General features: G+C 38.7%; 2 protein-coding genes across 22 annotated transcripts in view; both read left to right on the top strand.

Moving 5' to 3' along the window:
* The window catches only part of LOC113113621 (protocadherin gamma-A11-like), a 164,064-nt gene that overhangs the window by 78,887 nt on the left and 65,222 nt on the right, over positions 1-19,955 (top strand). The window contains exon 1 of one of the 21 annotated variants that reach the window (XM_026279953.1): positions 11,118-13,760. The exons of 18 other annotated variants lie outside the window; for them this stretch is intronic. In XM_026279953.1, coding sequence (XP_026135738.1) covers positions 11,343-13,760 — 2,418 coding nt within the window. In that variant the 5' untranslated portion in view covers positions 11,118-11,342. Of the gene's footprint in view, positions 1-11,117; positions 13,761-14,142; positions 16,739-17,251; positions 19,814-19,955 lie in introns of those variants that run through there. 2 more of the 21 variants (XM_026279955.1, XM_026279952.1) reach the window with 2 other exon arrangements.
* Positions 10-3,588, top strand: LOC113113628 (protocadherin gamma-A4-like). The gene has a single exon (XM_026279988.1). It carries the CDS (start codon positions 781-783, stop codon positions 3,172-3,174), a length of 2,394 nt encoding a protein of 797 aa, XP_026135773.1. The 5' UTR covers positions 10-780; the 3' UTR covers positions 3,175-3,588.

Below are 19,955 nucleotides of genomic sequence, written 5' to 3'. Positions count from 1 at the left end.
TATGAGTGCTGTCACCATATAATCTGATTAAGATATTTGTTTAATGGCATTGTAAATTTTAGAAAAGCAGTCTCCTTGATTTTTGCTAATTACAACTTATCATGAAGTTTATATGGATTATTATTATTAGTTAAATCATCATCATCATCATGTGTTAAGGTAAAAAAACTGGCTTAGTCATGAGGTGATGTACTGAGCTATCCATTTTACCTAGAAGTTTATTTGAAATTCTAAATAGTGGCTAGTTACATACATTTTCAGAATGTATCAGAAAAAAAGTTTTGTTCTTGATATCCAGTACTTCTCAGGCCCCTGAATTAAACCATAACTTATCAAATATTGAGATCTCAGTACTAGTTATATCCATATGTTCTTAATTTAAAAACAAAAAAAAATCTAGTGGTGTTTTTCTTTTATTATTATTTTTTTCATGGTAACACAATTTTGTGGATGGTGTTTCTGTATCTCTCACTTTTGGTCTCTGGGTGACGCTCTTATGTTACACACAGCTTAGCAAGTGATCTCATCTGTGCCGTGTACCCTGATTCAGTGTAATCAGTGTTACACAGTGAGGAGGGGAGGAATGAGGGATAGATGGGGAGGGGAATGTTGTAGGCGTGCAGGGGAAGGGAGAGATGAAAATAAAAATCTAAGCCGACAGGAGCAGTCATCAGAGTGCAGTGTCTGCTCCAACTATTTGAGGATCTGTTCAGAATTTGCTTTGATCAACATAATTTTTTATTATTTTTAATTTAAATATAGCCATTAATTTTTCACAACATGATTTGTTTGACAAAATGCGTTTGGGCCAGTTTCTGGCTTCAGCTTTATTTCTGCTTCATTTGCATGTGCGGCTCTCTCTGTGAAGTGTGTTATTCAGTTCCAGAGGAGATGCAGCGAGGCACTGTCATTGGCAATGTGGCAACAGATTTGGGGATTGATGTGACTGAGCTTGTGAGGCGTAATGCTCGAGTTGTTGCTGAGGGTAGCCGACAGTTTTGCGAGCTAAACACAGAAACAGGCTCTCTGTCGGTGATTGAGAGAATGGACCGTGAGGAGCTTTGTGTGCAGTCTGCGCCATGTGTCCAGCAATTCCAGCTGCTCCTGGAAAATCCGCTCAAAGTGTACAGTCTTCTCTTAGACATCCAGGACATCAACGATAACAGTCCGACATTTGAAAATGGTCAGATTGAGCTGGAGCTACTGGAGTCAACGGTCCTGGGGAGGCGTTTTCCACTTGAAAGTGCTCACGATCCTGACATAGGAGTTAATTCAGTTCAGCATTACCAGCTCAGTGAGAATGAATATTTTGCTTTGGAGGTAAATACCCAGTTGGACAGAAATGCATATCCAGAACTTGTTCTTAAAAAGCCTTTGGATCGAGAAAACCAAGCAGATCATTTTCTGACTCTAAGTGGAGTGGATGGTGGCCGACCTTTTCGTTCTGGAACAACATCAATTCATATTCACGTGTTGGACGCCAATGATAATGTTCCTGTGTTTGGTCAAAGCGTGTACAAAGTCAGTGCGCAGGAAAATTCACCTCAAGGCACTGTGTTGGTTAAATTAAATGCAACAGATTTAGACAGTGGGATTTATGGGGAAATTAGTTACTCTTTCAGTCACGTGCCTGATAAGACGAAGGGGGTTGTGGAGGTCGACCACGTGACAGGTGAGGTAAAGGTCATGGTTGCATTGGATTATGAGGAGGCCAGTTCTCACGAGCTGGATGTACAAGCCAAAGATGGGGGCGGACAGTCATCTCACTGTAAACTCATAATAGATGTGATAGATGTGAATGACAATTTACCTGTTATTGCTGTTAAATCAACTACTTCTATTGTGCCAGAAGATGCTTCACCTGGAACCATGGTGGCTTTGCTGCACATTTATGACCTTGATACTGGCACTAGTGGATGGGTCACATGTAAGATATCTGATGACGTGCCATTTAAACTTGTGTCAGAGGTAAAGAATTACTTCATGCTTGTGATTGATGGAGTTTTAGACCGTGAAAAGTGTCCTCACTATAACATAACCGTAACTGCTGTGGATGCTGGCACACCCCCTTTATTCAGCAGTAAAACTGTAGCCATAACAGTCACAGACGTTAATGATAATCCTCCTATTTTTAGACACGGTGACTACAGCATCAAATTTGAAGAGAATCAGCCTCAGGGAACCCTGGTTATTAAGGTCAGAGCTGATGATGCAGATGAAGGCCAGAACGCAAAAATTCTGTATTCTCTTTCAGAAGATGCAGCCTCTCATTTGTCCATCAATGCAGAAACTGGTGAGATATTTACTCTGTGCCCCTTTGATTACGAATCATCCACTCACTTTCATGTTCAAGTTATGGCATGTGATGAAGGCAGGCCATCGTTCACTAGCACATGCACTGTCCAGATTTTTATTGCAGATCAGAACGACAATGCTCCAGTTGTTCTTTACCCAGTTCAGCTGGATGGGTACCTTGCACGTGACATTGTGCCTCGAGCTGCTCCTGCAGATTACCTGGTCACCAAAGTTGTTGCGATTGATGCAGATGCAGGGCACAATGCATGGCTGTCCTATCGAATTTTAAAAGCCACACGGTCTAATTTGTTTTCCATTGGACTGCACTGTGGAGAAATTAGGACACTAAGGCCATTTGCAGAAGATGAAGAAATCAAACAAACCTTGATAATCTCTGTAAGTGATGATGGGCTTGAATCTTTGTCTGCAACTGCAACTGTCAATATTATGATAGAAGATGGCTTGCCTATCATCGATGAGCTTGTTGCACGTGGCACAGATAAGTCACATGGACACAGTGACCTTACTTTATATTTAATAATGGCTCTTGCAGGCATGTCGAGTCTTTTCCTTGTGCTCATCATCGCCGTGGTATATATGAGATTATGTAGATACCGATACATGTACCGTTCAACTGCAAACTTGCCCATTTTTCCTCCTACCTACGGACCACCGGGCTACTCTGACGTGAGCCGCTTCAATACTCTGCAGAAAGATGATCGATTTAATTCATTCTTAACCACAGGCTCATGGAAAGGGGACTTCAGATTTGGCTCTGACTTTGTTGATTTGGACATGATGAATAAAAGAGGGACATTGTTGCATGTGGGTGGCCACAGCGCCACACGTGCAAAGCTATTAGTGCCACATAAACTCTAACCCAGATGGTTTGACCCTGACATACATAAAAAAAAAACCTTATCAAGAAATTGTATTGAAAATCCTTTAATCAAACAAATGACAAATGTTTATTCTTATAATGCACGTCTTCAATTCGTTTCTCACTTTAATGTTGTATGTTCTTTTCCGCTTTAATTTAGCATGTGACAAGATTTTTTACACTTGTAAACACAAACGCTAAAAAGATACTTTATTGTATGTTTATCTGCTCTACGTGTGTGTGTGTGTGTGTGTGTGTGTGTGTGTACAGTTTGCAATGAGATTTAATCACTTTATTTAGAAATCAGTAGCATTTCAGTTTGTTTGGATGTCTACTTTCACATTCTTGCACTCTCTTTTAATCACATTTAGTTTCATCTTCAATTCTCTTTCTGTACTCTAGATCCATTTGGGGGGGGGGGGGGGTTATGCATAAGCTTTTGTATCATGCTGTCTCCATTTTTATCTGTTATTGTAAAATTTAAGTATTGTATGTGCAGTTTATTACTGGTGACTTTAAACTTACAGTTCAAATAATAAATATGTAATTTGAACCATAGTATAACATGAACAATGCATGTACTTATTTATACAGATATACATTTTACCATTTCTTTTAACATTTTCTCTGAATAGTGCTATTTATGTGCATTATGTGCTTTGTAAAGTGACTTTCAGTTCTAGAAAAGGAGTTATGTCATAAAATTAGTTTATCAGAAGGAACACACGCTGAGTCTTCCTTTTCCCGTTTTACGCACTTTTTTTGAAGCTTTGATTGTGTTTACAGTGTGCAATATAACGTGTTCATGTTTCGCGTGTAAAAAAACACAGTATTTTTCACACAATTCATCTGTATACCGCTGTTTTCACTGTCATAAAAACGGGCTGATGTCTTCCTTGTTCTATAAAGTCCCTCCTTCAGAAATACGTAACGAGTTCTGATTGGGCCAGCGGTTCCTGTGTTGTGATTCTACAGCATTCGGCATTAAACTGATTGAGAAAGTTGTCCTCAGCAAAATTTGCTGCACATAGTTTTACATGTGGATTATAATTTTCCGGAACCGCGTTAAACATAAATTGTAACCATTAATCTCCAAGTACAGCGTCCCTGGGAAGCCCAAACAAAGATGATTGGACTCGGAGATGAAAATAACAGCGTTTCAAACGACATGGCGACAAACACAAACATAGCTCTTCCTCCTTCTCCGTTGGAGAATTCATGTGGGCGGAGGTTTGTCAAAAAACTGTTTTAGTGATGTCATTACTGCAGGAACTAGAGGCATGTAGTCCAAACGGGTAATTTTTTTGTAGGCGAATTCTGTTAAATAAAATATCTCGCTTGGCATTGAACTTTGAGCTTTAGAATTTTACAGATATTATTTATACTCTAACAAAAACATTACACACTAACTAAAGTTTAAAACATGGGATCACGAAGAAGGGGACCTTTTAAATGGGAAATAAGGAGGTACTACATGCAACATTCAACAGCCTCCCCACTGTTCCAGTATGTCTGACCGGTTTTTAATTTGAGATTTTTATTTTGTCTTGGCTCAGATATGTTATCTCTTTTAATAAGCAGTGTGATGTTAGGATATGTTCATGCATATGCTTAACTTTCAGTCCTGGTAACATAAGATTGTAATGTGGCCTTTTATCTTCAAATTGTTCAAATTTTAAGGATTACTTTAAAGGGTACATAACATACACAGTTTCACCTAATCCCATGTTAATCTTGAGTACCTATAGAGTAGTACTGCATCCTTCATATATCCATAAAGTATTTAGTTTTATCATATTTGTAAAATAAAAATACTGCTTTCCCGATTCTTTCTGGAAAAAGCCCAGCTCCCCCATGAGCAGAGCTATAATACTGATGTTTCGTGTTGTTCCCATTAACATATATTCACTTATATGCGGAATTCCAAAAAAATACAGAAATCTGATGCAATTGTACTTACATGAATGGGGTCTCTGCAGCCCCGGAAAAAAAACAATCTGCATCCACTGTTCATGTAATGCTGGGTTCTTGGGGAAGCTGAACATGGTAAACTTTCCCTCACATCCAAAAACACACTTATTTGGAGGCATTCTCGAACAAATCCTACGCAGCGTTGCTGACGATTTTGAAGCATGTTGATGTGAGCGGTCTCGCTCTCCTCTGGCCAACGAGTACACGGGTTCGCTTTTCCGAAAGAAATGCTCATATAAGGAGTTCCGCTCTATGTTCCCCTCTTATCTACGTCATTAGATCCACGATCGAAAAAAACAGCCGAAACTTGTACCAACCCGGAAGTAAGATTTTCAGTGTAGAAATTGTCAGTCATTCTTCTTAATTATTTTTTACAACTTTGGCCATGTTTAGCATGAGATTCCGTCTCTTTAACACTGTGAACAACTCTGAATACAAGAAACACCATTGTATCCTCCCTTTAAAGGCTAGTCTAGAGTTTCTCTCGTCATACCTGCCTTCAGTTAGTAACACTTTGGTGTTAGCATCAGTTTCGCTATAAAGCATGAATTCTCATTGCAAGGATTAAAATTACTATTTTGAATTCTTGCTAAACCCAGGGGGTAAAATTGTCTAGGTTAGTGTTAAGCGTAGTGTTAAGTCTAATGCAGGGAATTCGTTTAATTTAATTTAATTGTTTAAATTGCATTTGGCACTAAGATACTTTGCCATAAAATATTCATGATATTTACCTAAAAAGTAGAAGTTTATTGTTGATTATTAATTTGAATCATTCTCAAACATCTAACCATAATTTTTCGACTCCAGGCTCATGATTTGAGCTTCTTATATAGGATAAAGTATGATTTAGTGTGGTCACGTGTTAACTGTGTATTGGTTTTTGCCGGGTCTGCATGTCTGCAGTCCAAATGGATAGTAATGTTTTCTTTAAACTGCCAGATGTTTGTGCATTTTTGCTCATTTGAGCTCATCTGCAATGTGAGACATATGTCATGCATTTAACTGAACCATAAACAACTGACACATAAGCATATATTACACCAAAATAAGGCCACAAAAGAGAGACTGTGAAGAATTCCCAAAATAATTTGCCCAAAGTGTCATTCTGAGTTTCTTTTTCTGTTAAATTTATGGACACTTCCTTCAACATTAAAACTGAAAATTCGGTAGATTTACATTTTCTTCTGTACTATAAACAGACAATCCGTTATGCAGAAATTTAAAAAAAAAAAAATGATAGCATAGGCCTATCTTTAGTAGCAAATAAATCCAGCACAATATTTACAAAAAAAACATGGTTTATTTTTACCTCGCATTAACATTCTTAACAGCATTCAGTAGCTTTTATTTGCCTTAAACATATGAAGACAAAATAAATATTATGGCATCAATTAATTTAACAATGTGTAAAGCACCATTGAAAATGTGTGTATTGTAGAACACTTTTTAGTTTTAAACAGCAACAGGCAGAAAAATTAGAAGGCACTTGTAAAATATTGGTGTTGCACCAAACAGTGGTCACAAAGATAAACTTCACTTTGAAACAGTCAAAAAAACATTTTCAAATACATGGGGAAAATAATAAAAAGACAGGGCTGTCATTAATAACAACTGCTACACTTCTATTCACTTCTATTCAATATTCAAGTGAAATGTTCCAATGTTTACACCATTTTCTTGTAGGAGAACACATTATTAAAAATGACAAATCATCCAAAGATGTGAATGTCATCAGTTACTCTCCCTCATACCCATTCCGTATCCATGAGATTTTCATTCATCTTTTGAACACAAATATATAATATTTTAATGAAATCTCTGTGCTTTCTGTCCCTCCATTGACACACACACACACACACACACACACACACACACACACACACACACACACCCACATATATATATATATATATATATATATATATATAGATATATATATATATATATATATATATATATATATATATATATATATATATATATATATATATATGTGTGTGTGTGTATATATAATGAAGAACGAAGATCCATGCATTCAGGCCTGACATTTCAATATGAAAATAATAGAACTATACAATCTAAATTAAGAGCAGGGCTTGCTAGGTGCCAGTTTGGAGAAACTACTTTTGTTTTTCTTTTGCTGTAGTTTTAGTCCAAGTTCTATGTTGAGATTTGATAAAACCTTAAATTGTACATGGATTCTAAAGTTGTTCATAAATGAGTCTTGAAAGCATAGGTTCACTTCACTTCACAGGAAGACTGTAAATTACACAAATTAAATGATTGAAAGTGAATTATAGAGTAACTTGCAGAACAGGTTGGGACTGAATTATTAAGTTCAAGTTCAAATATTGTTTATAATTGCTAAACTTGCATTTCCAGTGGTCTCCAATTGCATCTGTCATGTGATCTTGTCAACAATGTTTTATAAAACACTTAAGGAGAAAGGTCTTATGGTTTGGAACGACATGACGGTGAGTGATTAATGACAGAATTTTACATTTTGAATAACCCAACCCTTTGATTATTTTCAATTAAACACAACATAACAAAATGCTCCATACATAGTTTCATTACATATGTTCCTTAAGCTTGTATGAATTCCAGCATAGGTGCCATTCTCCTCTGGATGTTTTATGTTTAAAATAAAACAAAGAGAACGTGTAGCTCAGCCACAATGGAGGAGGAAATGATACCTTCTGGATTGACAGCAATCTGGAATCACCAATACAAATAAGAAATTGTGAACAAAACATTGTAAATTCAGAAAGCCACTCCAAACATTGATTAAATCTTTCCTACACAACTTCAATAACAAAGTCAACCAATTAAATGACTCAATTACTTATTTTTTGTCAATATTGAACACCCTAATGGTAGATAAATATGGAATCTTATAGGTAGCAAAATTCCATTTGAAATGTTCAATCTGAAATATAAAAAATGGCAATGCAATAAATGGCAACGAAGTTCTGTATTTTTACAGAAACATTTTACAATACGTGTGTCAAAAATTTTGTAAAAAATGAAAAATCAGTTACATAATTTGCATTTGCCATTTTCTACGCTAGTTTTAATATGCAAATTAAAAACATTTTTTAACACTTTATGAGTTGCAAAATTAAAATGTACTACCCAAATTGTTAAAACACTAGTTTTAATATGCAAAATAAAACATATTTTAATGCTTTATACTTTGCAAAATTAAAATTAAAATATATTACACAGATTGATTAGATGTTTAACATGTCCAAGCAAAAATTGGGATTGCATTTTCATCATAATACTGTGTGATAATTGTAGCAAAATGCAGTGAGATTTTCAAAATGCATTCTGAGACAAAAATTCAGCAAAAGGTAGCGAAGTGGTGATATGAATGTCTTTTTTTGTCTTTTCTTAAATGCATTGACACTTACATATAAGACGCTTTAATAGCATTTTCATTTAACACCCCGTGATTAATTTAAGTCAATGTGTAAAGCGTTTGGTTGACTTAAGTTGTATTGTGTGGCCCTTTGCCGAGCCCCACCTTGAAGTAGCCTTTACAAATTTATTTATTTTTTATTTTTATTTTTTTACAGTGTATGTATTTAAATGTTAAGTATATGAGTCTGTGTTGCAGATCTATATCCACAGAATACTTTACATTTTCCAGCCAGTGATTGTATGTTATTTAATGTTCACCCATGTGTTCTTCAATTGTTGCTTTAGGCAGTCCTACTTCTGCTGTACACTGCTGCACATGCAAGAAGGTTTCTCTGTGTATGAGGATGAGACAAAATGGACAGCAAAATATTAAAACATACACAGACCATATTAAAATCCAGTTTTGCTTTGTAATCCAACCTGATTGTCACGCTAGTGGATTTACACACAAGGCAGAGATGACCTCATAAAAAGCTAAAGACAGAGGGAGAAATGTGTGTCTCTTCACATGCCCTACATACTCCTGCTATGCTCAGTACACACTGTTTTGATCAAAATGGAGATCATGATGACACCATTCTGACAGTTGCTATGTCATACAGTCGTTAGAGAGTTCTGGTTTAAGCTGTATTTTATACCTGTTTTATGTGCACTTTGTTTTTGTCTCTCTTTCATTTATCTTTTTTTTATGTTTATTTTTAATTAATGCTGTGTGCCAAAGAAAGCATCAGTATTACTATTCCGTACAGTGTAAGTGCTTCAAACAAAACACATTTTCTTCAGGAAATGTAAATGTACTTTTTAAATTATTTTCTCTTCTCTTTTCTTCCCTCCACCAACTGATGTCCATCCTAATGAATTGAAACGAATCAATCTCCATTTAGGTAAGAAATATTTTATTTACTAGTATTGTTAAATAAAATGTTGTTGGCAATTCACAGAGAGCTTCTATTTCTCTGTCATTTACAGTTTCATGGTTCTTATGAACTGTTTAGTTATGTATAGTTCAGTAACTGCATGATATCATACAGTATGTGTTGTGCTCCATCTTGTGGTGGTTCGCTGAAACTGTGTGTGTGTGTTGAGTGTGTGTGTGTGGGGGGGGGGTGCCCTACATAGGCTCTCCTCTCCTGCTGCTGTAGTGTGTCACTATGCTTTAAGGCTGGGCTCTGGCCCACTTTTACAGCATTAAAATGCATCATGGGACACAGGGTCTGAATAATGCAATCTCATCACACTGAGTATATATGGCAGCTTTAGTGCTGCTCATGTTTTATACATTTACACAGTTGAAGTGTTCAAATCAACTGGAATGTCCAATTCCACATATGACACAATAACACACATCCTGTTTCTGGTAACACTTTAATAAGGCTTAGATAGTTAATGCACTGGATACAATGAACTAACAATTTTACAGCATTTTTAGATTATATATACAGTGTACAGCATTTTTTGATTATATATACAGTGTATGTATGTGTGTGTGTGTATATGTATGTATGAATATATATATATATATATATATATATATATATATATATATATATATATATATATATATATCGCCAAAATTGTTAGAACACCTGACAGATCTAAAAATATACTGCAAATCCTCAAAATATTTATCCACTTAACTTTTGCAGCAATTGCAGCAGCACATCTCTCTGGCATAGTATAAACATATTTCCTGAGAACTTAAACACTAATGTTATCCCATGCCTTCTGCAAGCCAAAGTCTTTACTTTTAGTGTAGAATAGATCTGTCCTGTTTATTTTCCAACTCACCCCAAATTTGCTTGATAGGGCTGAGGTTCCTGACTTTGAAAGGGCCAGCCCATCAATTTCAATGTTCCAGCAGATTTCTTCCTTCGCAGGTAGTTCCAGCAATAGTTTGTTTTATGGGTATTGTATTGGCCAATTCAACAAAAACAACTGAAACCTCATAAATATGCCAAGTGCTGGTCACCACTGTATACAGTATATACACTGTATTAACTAATGTTGACAGATTTAACCATATTCTATAGTGTTAATGAATTTATTTATTTTTGATTGCTACAAGGCTTTGACAATCAGATCTGTCTGCACACTGTTCTGTCTCGGTCCGCTTTGAAGATCACACTCCACTTATTTTTATCCTTTCAAATGTAGGTCATCTGCTAGCTTAGACACTAGAATCACATCTGACTGGCTTGATCTTACACATTCCATTATTTTGATTAAATAAGAGATTTTAGTGTAATGTACAGGACTAGATGCATGATGCACTTAAAATTCTTGTTAAAATCTTGTTAAATGCTATAGAAATGGTACTATTGGTTGGCGATAAACTTAACTTGGTAAACTCTGGTTGGATTCACTCTCTGTAATTTTGCATTGTAATTTGATTTCATGTCTTCATTACTGCACTGAGATAATCACAATGTAAGATTTTTGAAGCACCAATTACTAGGCATGGCATTTCTGATCAGCAATGACAACCAACAGAAACAAAAAATAAAAGTACAAAAGCTGTCACTAGGGCATTGCTGCTCATTCACTGTGAGAGGTGCTGTTGCACAGGGAGACAGCAGTGAGCAAAGCAAATCAACTACGTACAGAAGGCATTGCATCAAACGGCATAGAGAAAGACGTCGAGCTGTTGTTTGTAAATTAGAAGGGCTCGGTTTGGAATCTTAACGACACTTAAGAGAATTGTTTAAATGCTCGAATATTTGAAAACTGGACGTGTATGACTGCATTTTGCTTGGATTACTAAATTTGCAGGATGCAGGATAACAAAGGACTTCAGTTGAGGCGGTGTGTAAAATGGCAAGCAGAATTCTCCATTTTCCTTTTATTCGTGCTGAACACCGTGGCCGGGCAGATTCGTTATTCGATTCCAGAGGAAATGAGACCAGGACTGTTTGTCGGAGATGTGGCGAAGGATCTCGGTTTGGATGTAAAAAGGTTGGTTTCTGGCCGTGCGCGTCTCGTTATTGATGATAGTAGACAATATGTCGAGCTCAACCGCAACAAAGGACATTTGGTGGTAAAAGAGAAAATAGACCGAGAGCAGCTCTGTGGACAGAAATCTCCGTGTAGTTTCGGTCTTGAGATTTTGCTTGAAAATCCCCTCGAGTTTTTTTCGATTACAATCGAGATTCAAGACATCAATGATAATGCGCCCGTTTTTTCTAAGAAAGAAATAATTTTAGAGATTAGCGAGTCCACGCCTATAGGCACTATTTTCTTGTTAGACACAGCGACTGATCCAGATGTCGGTTTGAATTCTCTTCAGAGCTACAGTCTGAAACCTACTGATAATTTTAATTTAAAGCAACACAGTCGCTCAGACGGCAGTAAATATGCGGAGATTGTGTTGCAGTCAGTGCTGGACAGAGAGAAACAGAGCGAGCATTCACTTATTTTAACGGCTATTGATGGTGGAGACCCACCGCGTTCTGGGACCGTTAAAATAATCGTTAAACTCCTTGATGCCAATGATAATTCACCCATTTTCACCGAAACAGTATATAAAGCAAGTGTAGCTGAGAACGCAGTAAAAGGTACGTTGATTACTAAAGTAAGTGCATCTGATGCAGACGAAGGTTACAATCGCAATGTCACGTACTCATTTACTCATATGGGAGAGGACGCAGCGCACCTCTTCCAGATCAGTGCAGCCACTGGTGACGTAACACTCACTGGCAATTTAGACTTTGAAACAGTTCAGCAATATGAACTTAATTTACAGGCTAAAGATCCATGGGGTCTAACCGGTGCGAGTAGATTACTCATTGATGTTGTAGATGTCAATGACAACAGCCCGTTTATAACAATGACATCTTTCTCGGGTAAAATACAAGAGGATTCTCCGCCCGGCACAGTTGTAGCTTTAATAAGCATCCAAGATTTAGATTCCGGTAAAAATGGACAGGTCCGCTTAAGTTTAGAACAAATGTCTCCCTTTACAATTAAACCATCACCGCGTAAGTACTACACTTTGGTCAGCGATGCACCACTAGACCGAGAAAAGGTTTCCAGTTTTAACCTTACATTAGTTGCTTCAGACGAGGGCAGCCCCTCATTATTCAGTAAAATAACTATTAATTTAGATATTACTGATATTAACGACAATGCTCCAGCCTTTAGTCAACATGAATATAAAGCATATATATTTGAGAATAATTCTCCCGGCGTTTCTCTGCTGTCTCTTGAAGCAACAGATTCTGACGCAGGGCAAAACGCGCGTATCGGGTATTATCTGGTAGATACAGATGTAAACGGATCTCCTGTCTCATCGTATTTCTCTGTTAACGCAGACAGTGGAATTATCCAGGCGGTGCGATCTTTGGACTATGAACAGATGAAAGAATTCAAAATACACGTAAGAGCGCAAGATGGAGGGTCTCCACCTCTCGGTTCAAATGCTACAGTTCTCATTAACGTTCAGGACCAGAATGACAACGCGCCTCAGGTTCTGTATCCGGTCCAGTCAGGCGCTTCTGTGGTGGCTGAAATAGTGCCTCGTTCTGCAGATGTGGGTTATCTGGTGACTAAAGTGGTGGCTGTTGATGTGGACTCTGGACAGAATGCCTGGCTCTCATATAAACTGCAGAAAGCCACAGACAGGGCGCTGTTTGAAGTGGGTTTACAGAATGGAGAAATAAGAACTGTGCGCCAAGTGACAGATAAAGATGCTGTGAAACAGAGACTCACTGTTGTAGTGGAGGACAACGGGCAGCCCTCTCGATCAGCTACAGTCAATGTTAACGTGGCGGTGGCGGACAGCTTCCCTGAAGTGATCTCGGAGTTCACTGACTTTACGCAAGACAAGGACTACAACGACAACCTGACTTTCTATCTGGTCTTGGCCTTGGCTGCAGTCTCATTTCTTTTCATAACGTGTTTAGTTGTCATAATATCTGTTAAAATCTACAGATGGAGACAATCTCGTTTGTATTTTCAATCAAATCTCCCGGTTATTCCCTACTATCCGCCGCGTTACGCAGACACTGTTGGCACAGGAACCCTGCAGGGCGTGCATAATTATGAGATTTACAGAACAACAGACTCCAGGAAAAGTGATGTTAAGTATTTCGGAACCATCGGTCAAAGTCTGATGAGAGTTGACGCAAGTGGAACCGAAACAATTCCAAAGAAGAACCGCACCATCGATTGCACTGAAGCTGGCAGTACACTGGTAAGTCTGCACAATGTGAACCCCCCCACAGACATCATACACTAGTAGTCTGCAATGTTGTAAATAGCTAAAAGTGATGTTTAAACGACTGCTGTGTCGCTGTCCGTGGTGCTGAAAAGTATAGCCTCGCTTCAATAATTCTTATCTTTGATAGGAATATGATTTATATGTATAAGTGTGTGTCTGTATACATATACGCAACACACACACACTAACATAAGGATGTCATTAAATTAATTGGTAATACTGCAAATATTCCGCAACGTGCTAAGGTTCACTTTGAACACCAAGGGCCGCTGTTGATCAGTAAAACATGCTATGAGGTGATTTGTCATTCAGCAGTCTTCACCCTTCCCCATTGGAGACTGCTGCTGCCGTTTTCTTGCATTGTGGCAGATAAGGGCAAGGCTGCCGCGACATTTTTATTCAGGGTTGCGTGCACGAGGCAAGAAGGTTTGGAATACGTTTTTTTTTCATTGTATTTATTGTTCCTCACGGCATCTTGGACTACATCTCAACTTTTTAATTGATTGGATATAAAATTTGTTAACCTTGTGATTATGGTTCAGTGGGGTCATCGGACTTGGCGATGGAAAATGATGTGGCTGTCGTCGATGCTTTTTTCTTGTTATATTTACACTACAAGGGGACAGATGCGATATTCGATTCCGGAAGAGATGAAGAAAGGCTCGCTCATAGGTAATGTAGCACAAGATCTTGGGCTTGATTTGAAAAGGCTTCGAACGGGTCGTGCGCGCATCGTGACCGGAGAAAGCACTCAACACGCTGAACTCAAAACAGACAAAGGGATTCTAGTCGTGAGTGAAAGAATAGACCGAGAACAGCTTTGCGGCGACGTCACGCCATGCAGCTTTAGCTTCGAAATCATTTTAGAGAACCCAATGGAGCTGCACCCAGTTACCATTGAAATATTGGATGAAAATGATCACGCACCGTCCTTTCAGAACAAAGAGTTACAATTCGAAATTAGCGAGTCTGCAGCGCTGGGTTCACGCTTTTTATTGGAAAGCGCAGATGATCCCGATGTAGGCTTGAACTCACTGCAGAGTTATATTTTATCGCCAAATAATCATTTTGTTATAAAGCAGCACTCAAATCCTGACGGCAGTAAATACGCGGAAATGGTTTTACAGAAAGCGTTAGACCGGGAAGAGCGTCCTTATGTATCTCTAAAGCTGATCGCTGTAGATGGCGGAAACCCGCAGAGATCTGGCTCTGTTAATATAGATGTTACTGTTTTAGATGCGAATGACAACGCACCTGTGTTTGACCAGACTATTTATAGGGCGTCTGTGATGGAAAATGTACCGAAGGGCACTTACATAACTACAGTTAATGCCACAGATGCAGATGCTGGTTTAAATGGACGAATAACGTACAATTTCTACAAACAAAAAGGAGCCGCTGCGCAGTTATTTAATATTGACAGCGACACTGGCATTGTTTCTGTTGTTGGAGAAATTGATCATGAAAAAGATACTAAATTTGAACTTACAGTCGAGGCTAGGGATCAAGGTGGGTTAACTGATTCGAGTAAAATTGCATTAGAGGTCGTTGATGTAAACGACAATGCGCCTGTCATTAATTCAATGTCTTTCTCGAGCACAGTATCAGAAAATGCTCCATCTGATACCACAATTGCAATACTAAATATTAAGGACTCAGACAATGATGATAACGGCAAAGTCAATTGTTTTATCGACGGATCTGGAGATTTTATAATAAAATCAACTTTAAGAAATTATTATTCTTTAGTCACAAATGATATTTTAGATCGTGAGAAGTTGTCAGAGTATAACATTACTGTCATCGCCACTGATTCCGGAAAGCCGCCTCTAACAAGCAGAAAAACATTTTATTTGAAAGTAACTGATGTTAACGATAATGCCCCAGTTTTTCAGGAGAGTGTTTATAATTCATACTTGATAGAGAATAATTTGCCTGGTGCTTCTATTCTTACAATCAGAGCTCGTGACTCGGACGAAAATCAGAATGCTCGTATATCTTACATTCTAGAAGAAAGTGACTTGGGCGGGTCTCCTGTAGGAACGTATGTTTCTGTTAACGCTGAGAGCGGAGTTGTACACGCAGTGCGCTCCTTTGATTATGAACAGATCAAAAACATTAAAATAACAATTAAAGCTCAGGATGGCGGCTCTCCTCCTCTTTGCAGCAACGTAACCGTGAACATTTTCATCCAAGATCAGAATGATAATGCGCCTCAGGTTCTGTATCCGGTCCTGTCAGGCGCTTCTGTGGTTGCTGAAATAGTGCCTCGTTCTGCAGATGTGGGTTATCTGGTGACTAAAGTGGTGGCTGTTGATGTGGACTCAGGACAGAATGCCTGGCTCTCATATAAACTGCAGAAAGCCCCAGACAGGGCGCTGTTTGAAGTGGGCTTACAGAATGGAGAAATAAGAACTGTGCGCCAAGTGACAGATAAAGATGCTGTGAAACAGAGACTCACTGTTGTAGTGGAGGACAACGGGCAGCCCTCTCGATCAGCTACAGTCAATGTTAACGTGGCGGTGGCGGACAGCTTCCCTGAAGTGCTCTCGGAGTTCACTGACTTTACGCACGACAAGGAATATAACAATAACTTGACTTTCTATCTGGTCCTGGCCTTGGCCGCTGTCTCATTTCTTCTCATAACATGTTTGGTCGTCATAATATCTGTGAAAATCTACAGGTGGAGGCAATCGCGACTGTATTACAAGTCCAATCTTCCAGTTATTCCGTATTATCCACCGCGTTACGCGGACACTATTGGCAGTGGAGCCCTGCAGCACGCCTATAATTATGAGGTTTACAGAACGACCGATTCCAGAAGGAGTGACAGTAAGTTTGTCCGACCTGCAAGTCAGAACGTGCTGATGTTGGATCCTAATTCTACATTGACAGTGCAGCGCGAGCACGGCGAGAAAAACATAATGGATGAATTAGATTCGCCGGTAGAGGTGAGATATCATCATTATTATTTTTTTTTGTTGTTGTCGCTGTTGTTGTGTACTCAGTTAATGTAATATAGTAATTAATCCATCAATCTTTATTATAGACTCAAGGTCCAAAAAAAAAAAAAAAAAAAAGACAGAACAATATATACAATCCGCAGCATCTACCGCACACTATAAATATTTACAAAATACAACAATACCAATTATTATTGTGTATGGTAATGGTAATGTGATAAAATTTGGACCTGTGCAATATTTTAGTCATTCGTCTTTACATGTGTGCGGAGTTTGTATATATTTCAGCACCCCCTCAGTGGTCGATTTACAACATTTATTTATTTTGATTTTTATTTGAATGTATGCGTTCTGTTAATGCTTATTTTGTACTCTAAGGGCCGCTGTTGGTCAGTGAAATACTTTATGTGCTGGGCTTGTCTCCCAGTAAACCATAGCACCACCCCATCAGTGCGTGCTGTGACGCAGCAGACTCCTCTGTTTCATTCGTTACTGGTTGGTGAGAGGGTGACTGTTTTTTTTTTTTTCTTCTTCCAAACGAATACAAAACATTTTTGTAATCCTGCCTTGGAATATTCTTCTGTCATATAGGCATATTAATGGGAAACTTGCTAGCTAATCAGTATGGCTGTTAAGGATTTTTATCGAAATGGATACGCTCAAAGGCTTGTTTTCTTCCAAACGCAGTGGCAAGTATTGTTTTTCATCTCGTGTTGCATTCCTTTTGCCATCTCTCAAATCCGCTATTCCATCCCTGAAGAAATGAGTAAAGGCTCGATTATTGGTAATGTAGCACAGGATCTGGGGCTCGATATGAAAAAGCTTCGAACTGGTCGTGCGCGTATCGTTACCGGAGAAAGCACACAGTACGCAGAGCTTAGAACAGACAAAGGGATTCTAGTCGTGAGTGAGAGAATAGACCGCGAACAGCTTTGCGGCGACGTCACGCCATGCAGCTTCAGCTTCGAGATCATTCTTGAGAACCCAATTGAATTGCATCAGGTAACCGTTGAAATCATAGACGTTAATGATAATTCTCCTGTATTCGAGAAAAGCAAAATGTATTTTGAAATAAGCGAATCTGCGATTCCTGGTTCACGCTTTGCATTAGAGAGTGCATATGATGCTGATGTGGAATTGAATTCATTGCAAAATTATGTCCTCACAAGAAACAATTATTTCGTTTTAAAACAACACTCAAATCCGGACGGAAGCAGGTATGTCGAAATGGTTCTTGATAAAGCTTTAGACCGGGAAGAGCATCCTAATCTGTCTCTGAAAATGATTGCTGTTGATGGCGGAAACCCGCAGAGATCTGGTTCTGTAAATATAGATGTTACCGTTTTAGATGTGAATGATAATGCACCCGTGTTTAACCAGACTATTTATCGAGCGTCTGTGATGGAAAATGCACCGAAGGGCACTTATATTACTACCGTTAATGCCACAGACGCAGATAGTGGCTCAAACGGACACATTACCTTTTCCTTCTCTGACCTGAAAGAACATTCGAGAGATATCTTTGGCATTGATGAAAACACTGGCTTGGTGTCTGTTTTAGGAAATATTGATTTTGAGAAAGAAAAACGTTTTGAAATTAGAGTTAAAGCGACAGACCAAGGGGGGCTGACTAGTACAAGTAAGCTTGTAATTGAAGTAGTGGATGTAAATGACAATGTGCCCGTAATCAACCTCATGTCCCTCTCGAGCCCTGTAGCAGAGGATGTGCCTCCAGGTACAACAATTGCAGTGGTTAATATAAAAGATTTTGATTCTGGGAAAAATGGACAGGTTACGTGCTTTATTAATGAAAACCTTCCATTTAGCATCAAATCATCCCTCTCTAACTATTATAATTTGATATCAGATGATTTCCTTGACCGTGAAACTCACTCAGAATATAATATAACAGTGACCGCAACTGATTCAGGTTCACCTGCACTGTCGAGCTCAACGACACTACGCCTTAAGGTTTCTGACATCAATGATAACGCACCAGTTTTCGATCGAAGTAGCTATTCAACATACCTTCTTGAAAATAACGAACCAGGTCTGTCCATATGTAGTGTAACTGCGAGAGATTTTGACTGGAATCAAAACTCCAGAGTGTCGTATTTTTTAGAAAATATTCAAATAGGTGGAGCGCCGATCTCCTCTTACGTATCCATAAACTCGGAGAATGGTGTAATACATGCTGTTCGCTCATTTGATTATGAGCAAATTAAACAGCTTAGTTTCGCTATAAAAGCGCAGGATGGAGGTAATCCTCCTCTCAGCAGCAACGTGAGCGTGAAAATAACGATTCAGGACCAGAATGACAACGCGCCTCAGGTTCTGTATCCGGTCCAGTCAGGCGCTTCTGTGGTGGCTGAAATAGTGCCTCGTTCTGCAGATGTGGGTTATCTGGTGACTAAAGTGGTGGCTGTTGATGTGGACTCTGGACAGAATGCCTGGCTCTCATATAAACTGCAGAAAGCCACAGACAGGGCGCTGTTTGAAGTGGGCTTACAGAATGGAGAAATAAGAACTGTGCGCCAAGTGACAGATAAAGATGCTGTGAAACAGAGACTCACTGTTGTAGTGGAGGACAACGGGCAGCCCTCTCGATCAGCTACAGTCAATGTTAACGTGGCGGTGGCGGACAGCTTCCCTGAAGTGCTCTCGGAGTTCACTGACTTTACGCACGACAAGGACTACAACGACAACCTGACTTTCTATCTGGTCTTGGCCTTGGCTGTAGTTTCGTTTCTCTTTATCGTGTCTATCATCGCCATACTGTCAGTCAAATGCTACAGATGGAGACGCGAGCGGATGTTTTACAAATCTGGAGCGAATCTTCCAGTTATTCCGTATTATCCGCCTCTTTACGCAGACGTAGGGGGCACAGGAACTTTACAGCACGTGTACAATTATGAGGTTTGCAGAACCACTGACTCCAGAAAGAGTGATCTGAAATACGGCAGACCTTGCAGTGAAAGCATCATTAGTCTGGACAGCAGCGGAACACAGACACTCACGCATGCGCAGAGAGGAAAGCAAACCAATCAAGATTTCGTTGATCAGGTGAGATTTATATATTGGTATTTGTTAGAGTTTTTTTTTTTTTTTCGTTTATGTGTGTACATATATGAAATATATTTCTAGTGCTATTGTTAAGCCCACGCGTTGTTTGTGTGCTTTTCTGTAAACACGCTATTTTTGTACG

Source organism: Carassius auratus, chromosome 14, assembly GCF_003368295.1.
Source record: "Carassius auratus strain Wakin chromosome 14, ASM336829v1, whole genome shotgun sequence".
Lineage (NCBI taxonomy): Eukaryota > Metazoa > Chordata > Actinopteri > Cypriniformes > Cyprinidae > Carassius > Carassius auratus.
Note: the sequence above shows the minus strand (reverse complement) of the source record. Positions and strands in the feature narration are given on the sequence as shown.

Excerpts from the sequence above, each read along its gene's own strand:
- LOC113113628 (XM_026279988.1), top strand. The coding sequence starts at position 781 with ATGATTTGTTTGACAAAATGCGTTTGGGCCAGTTTCTGGCTTCAGCTT.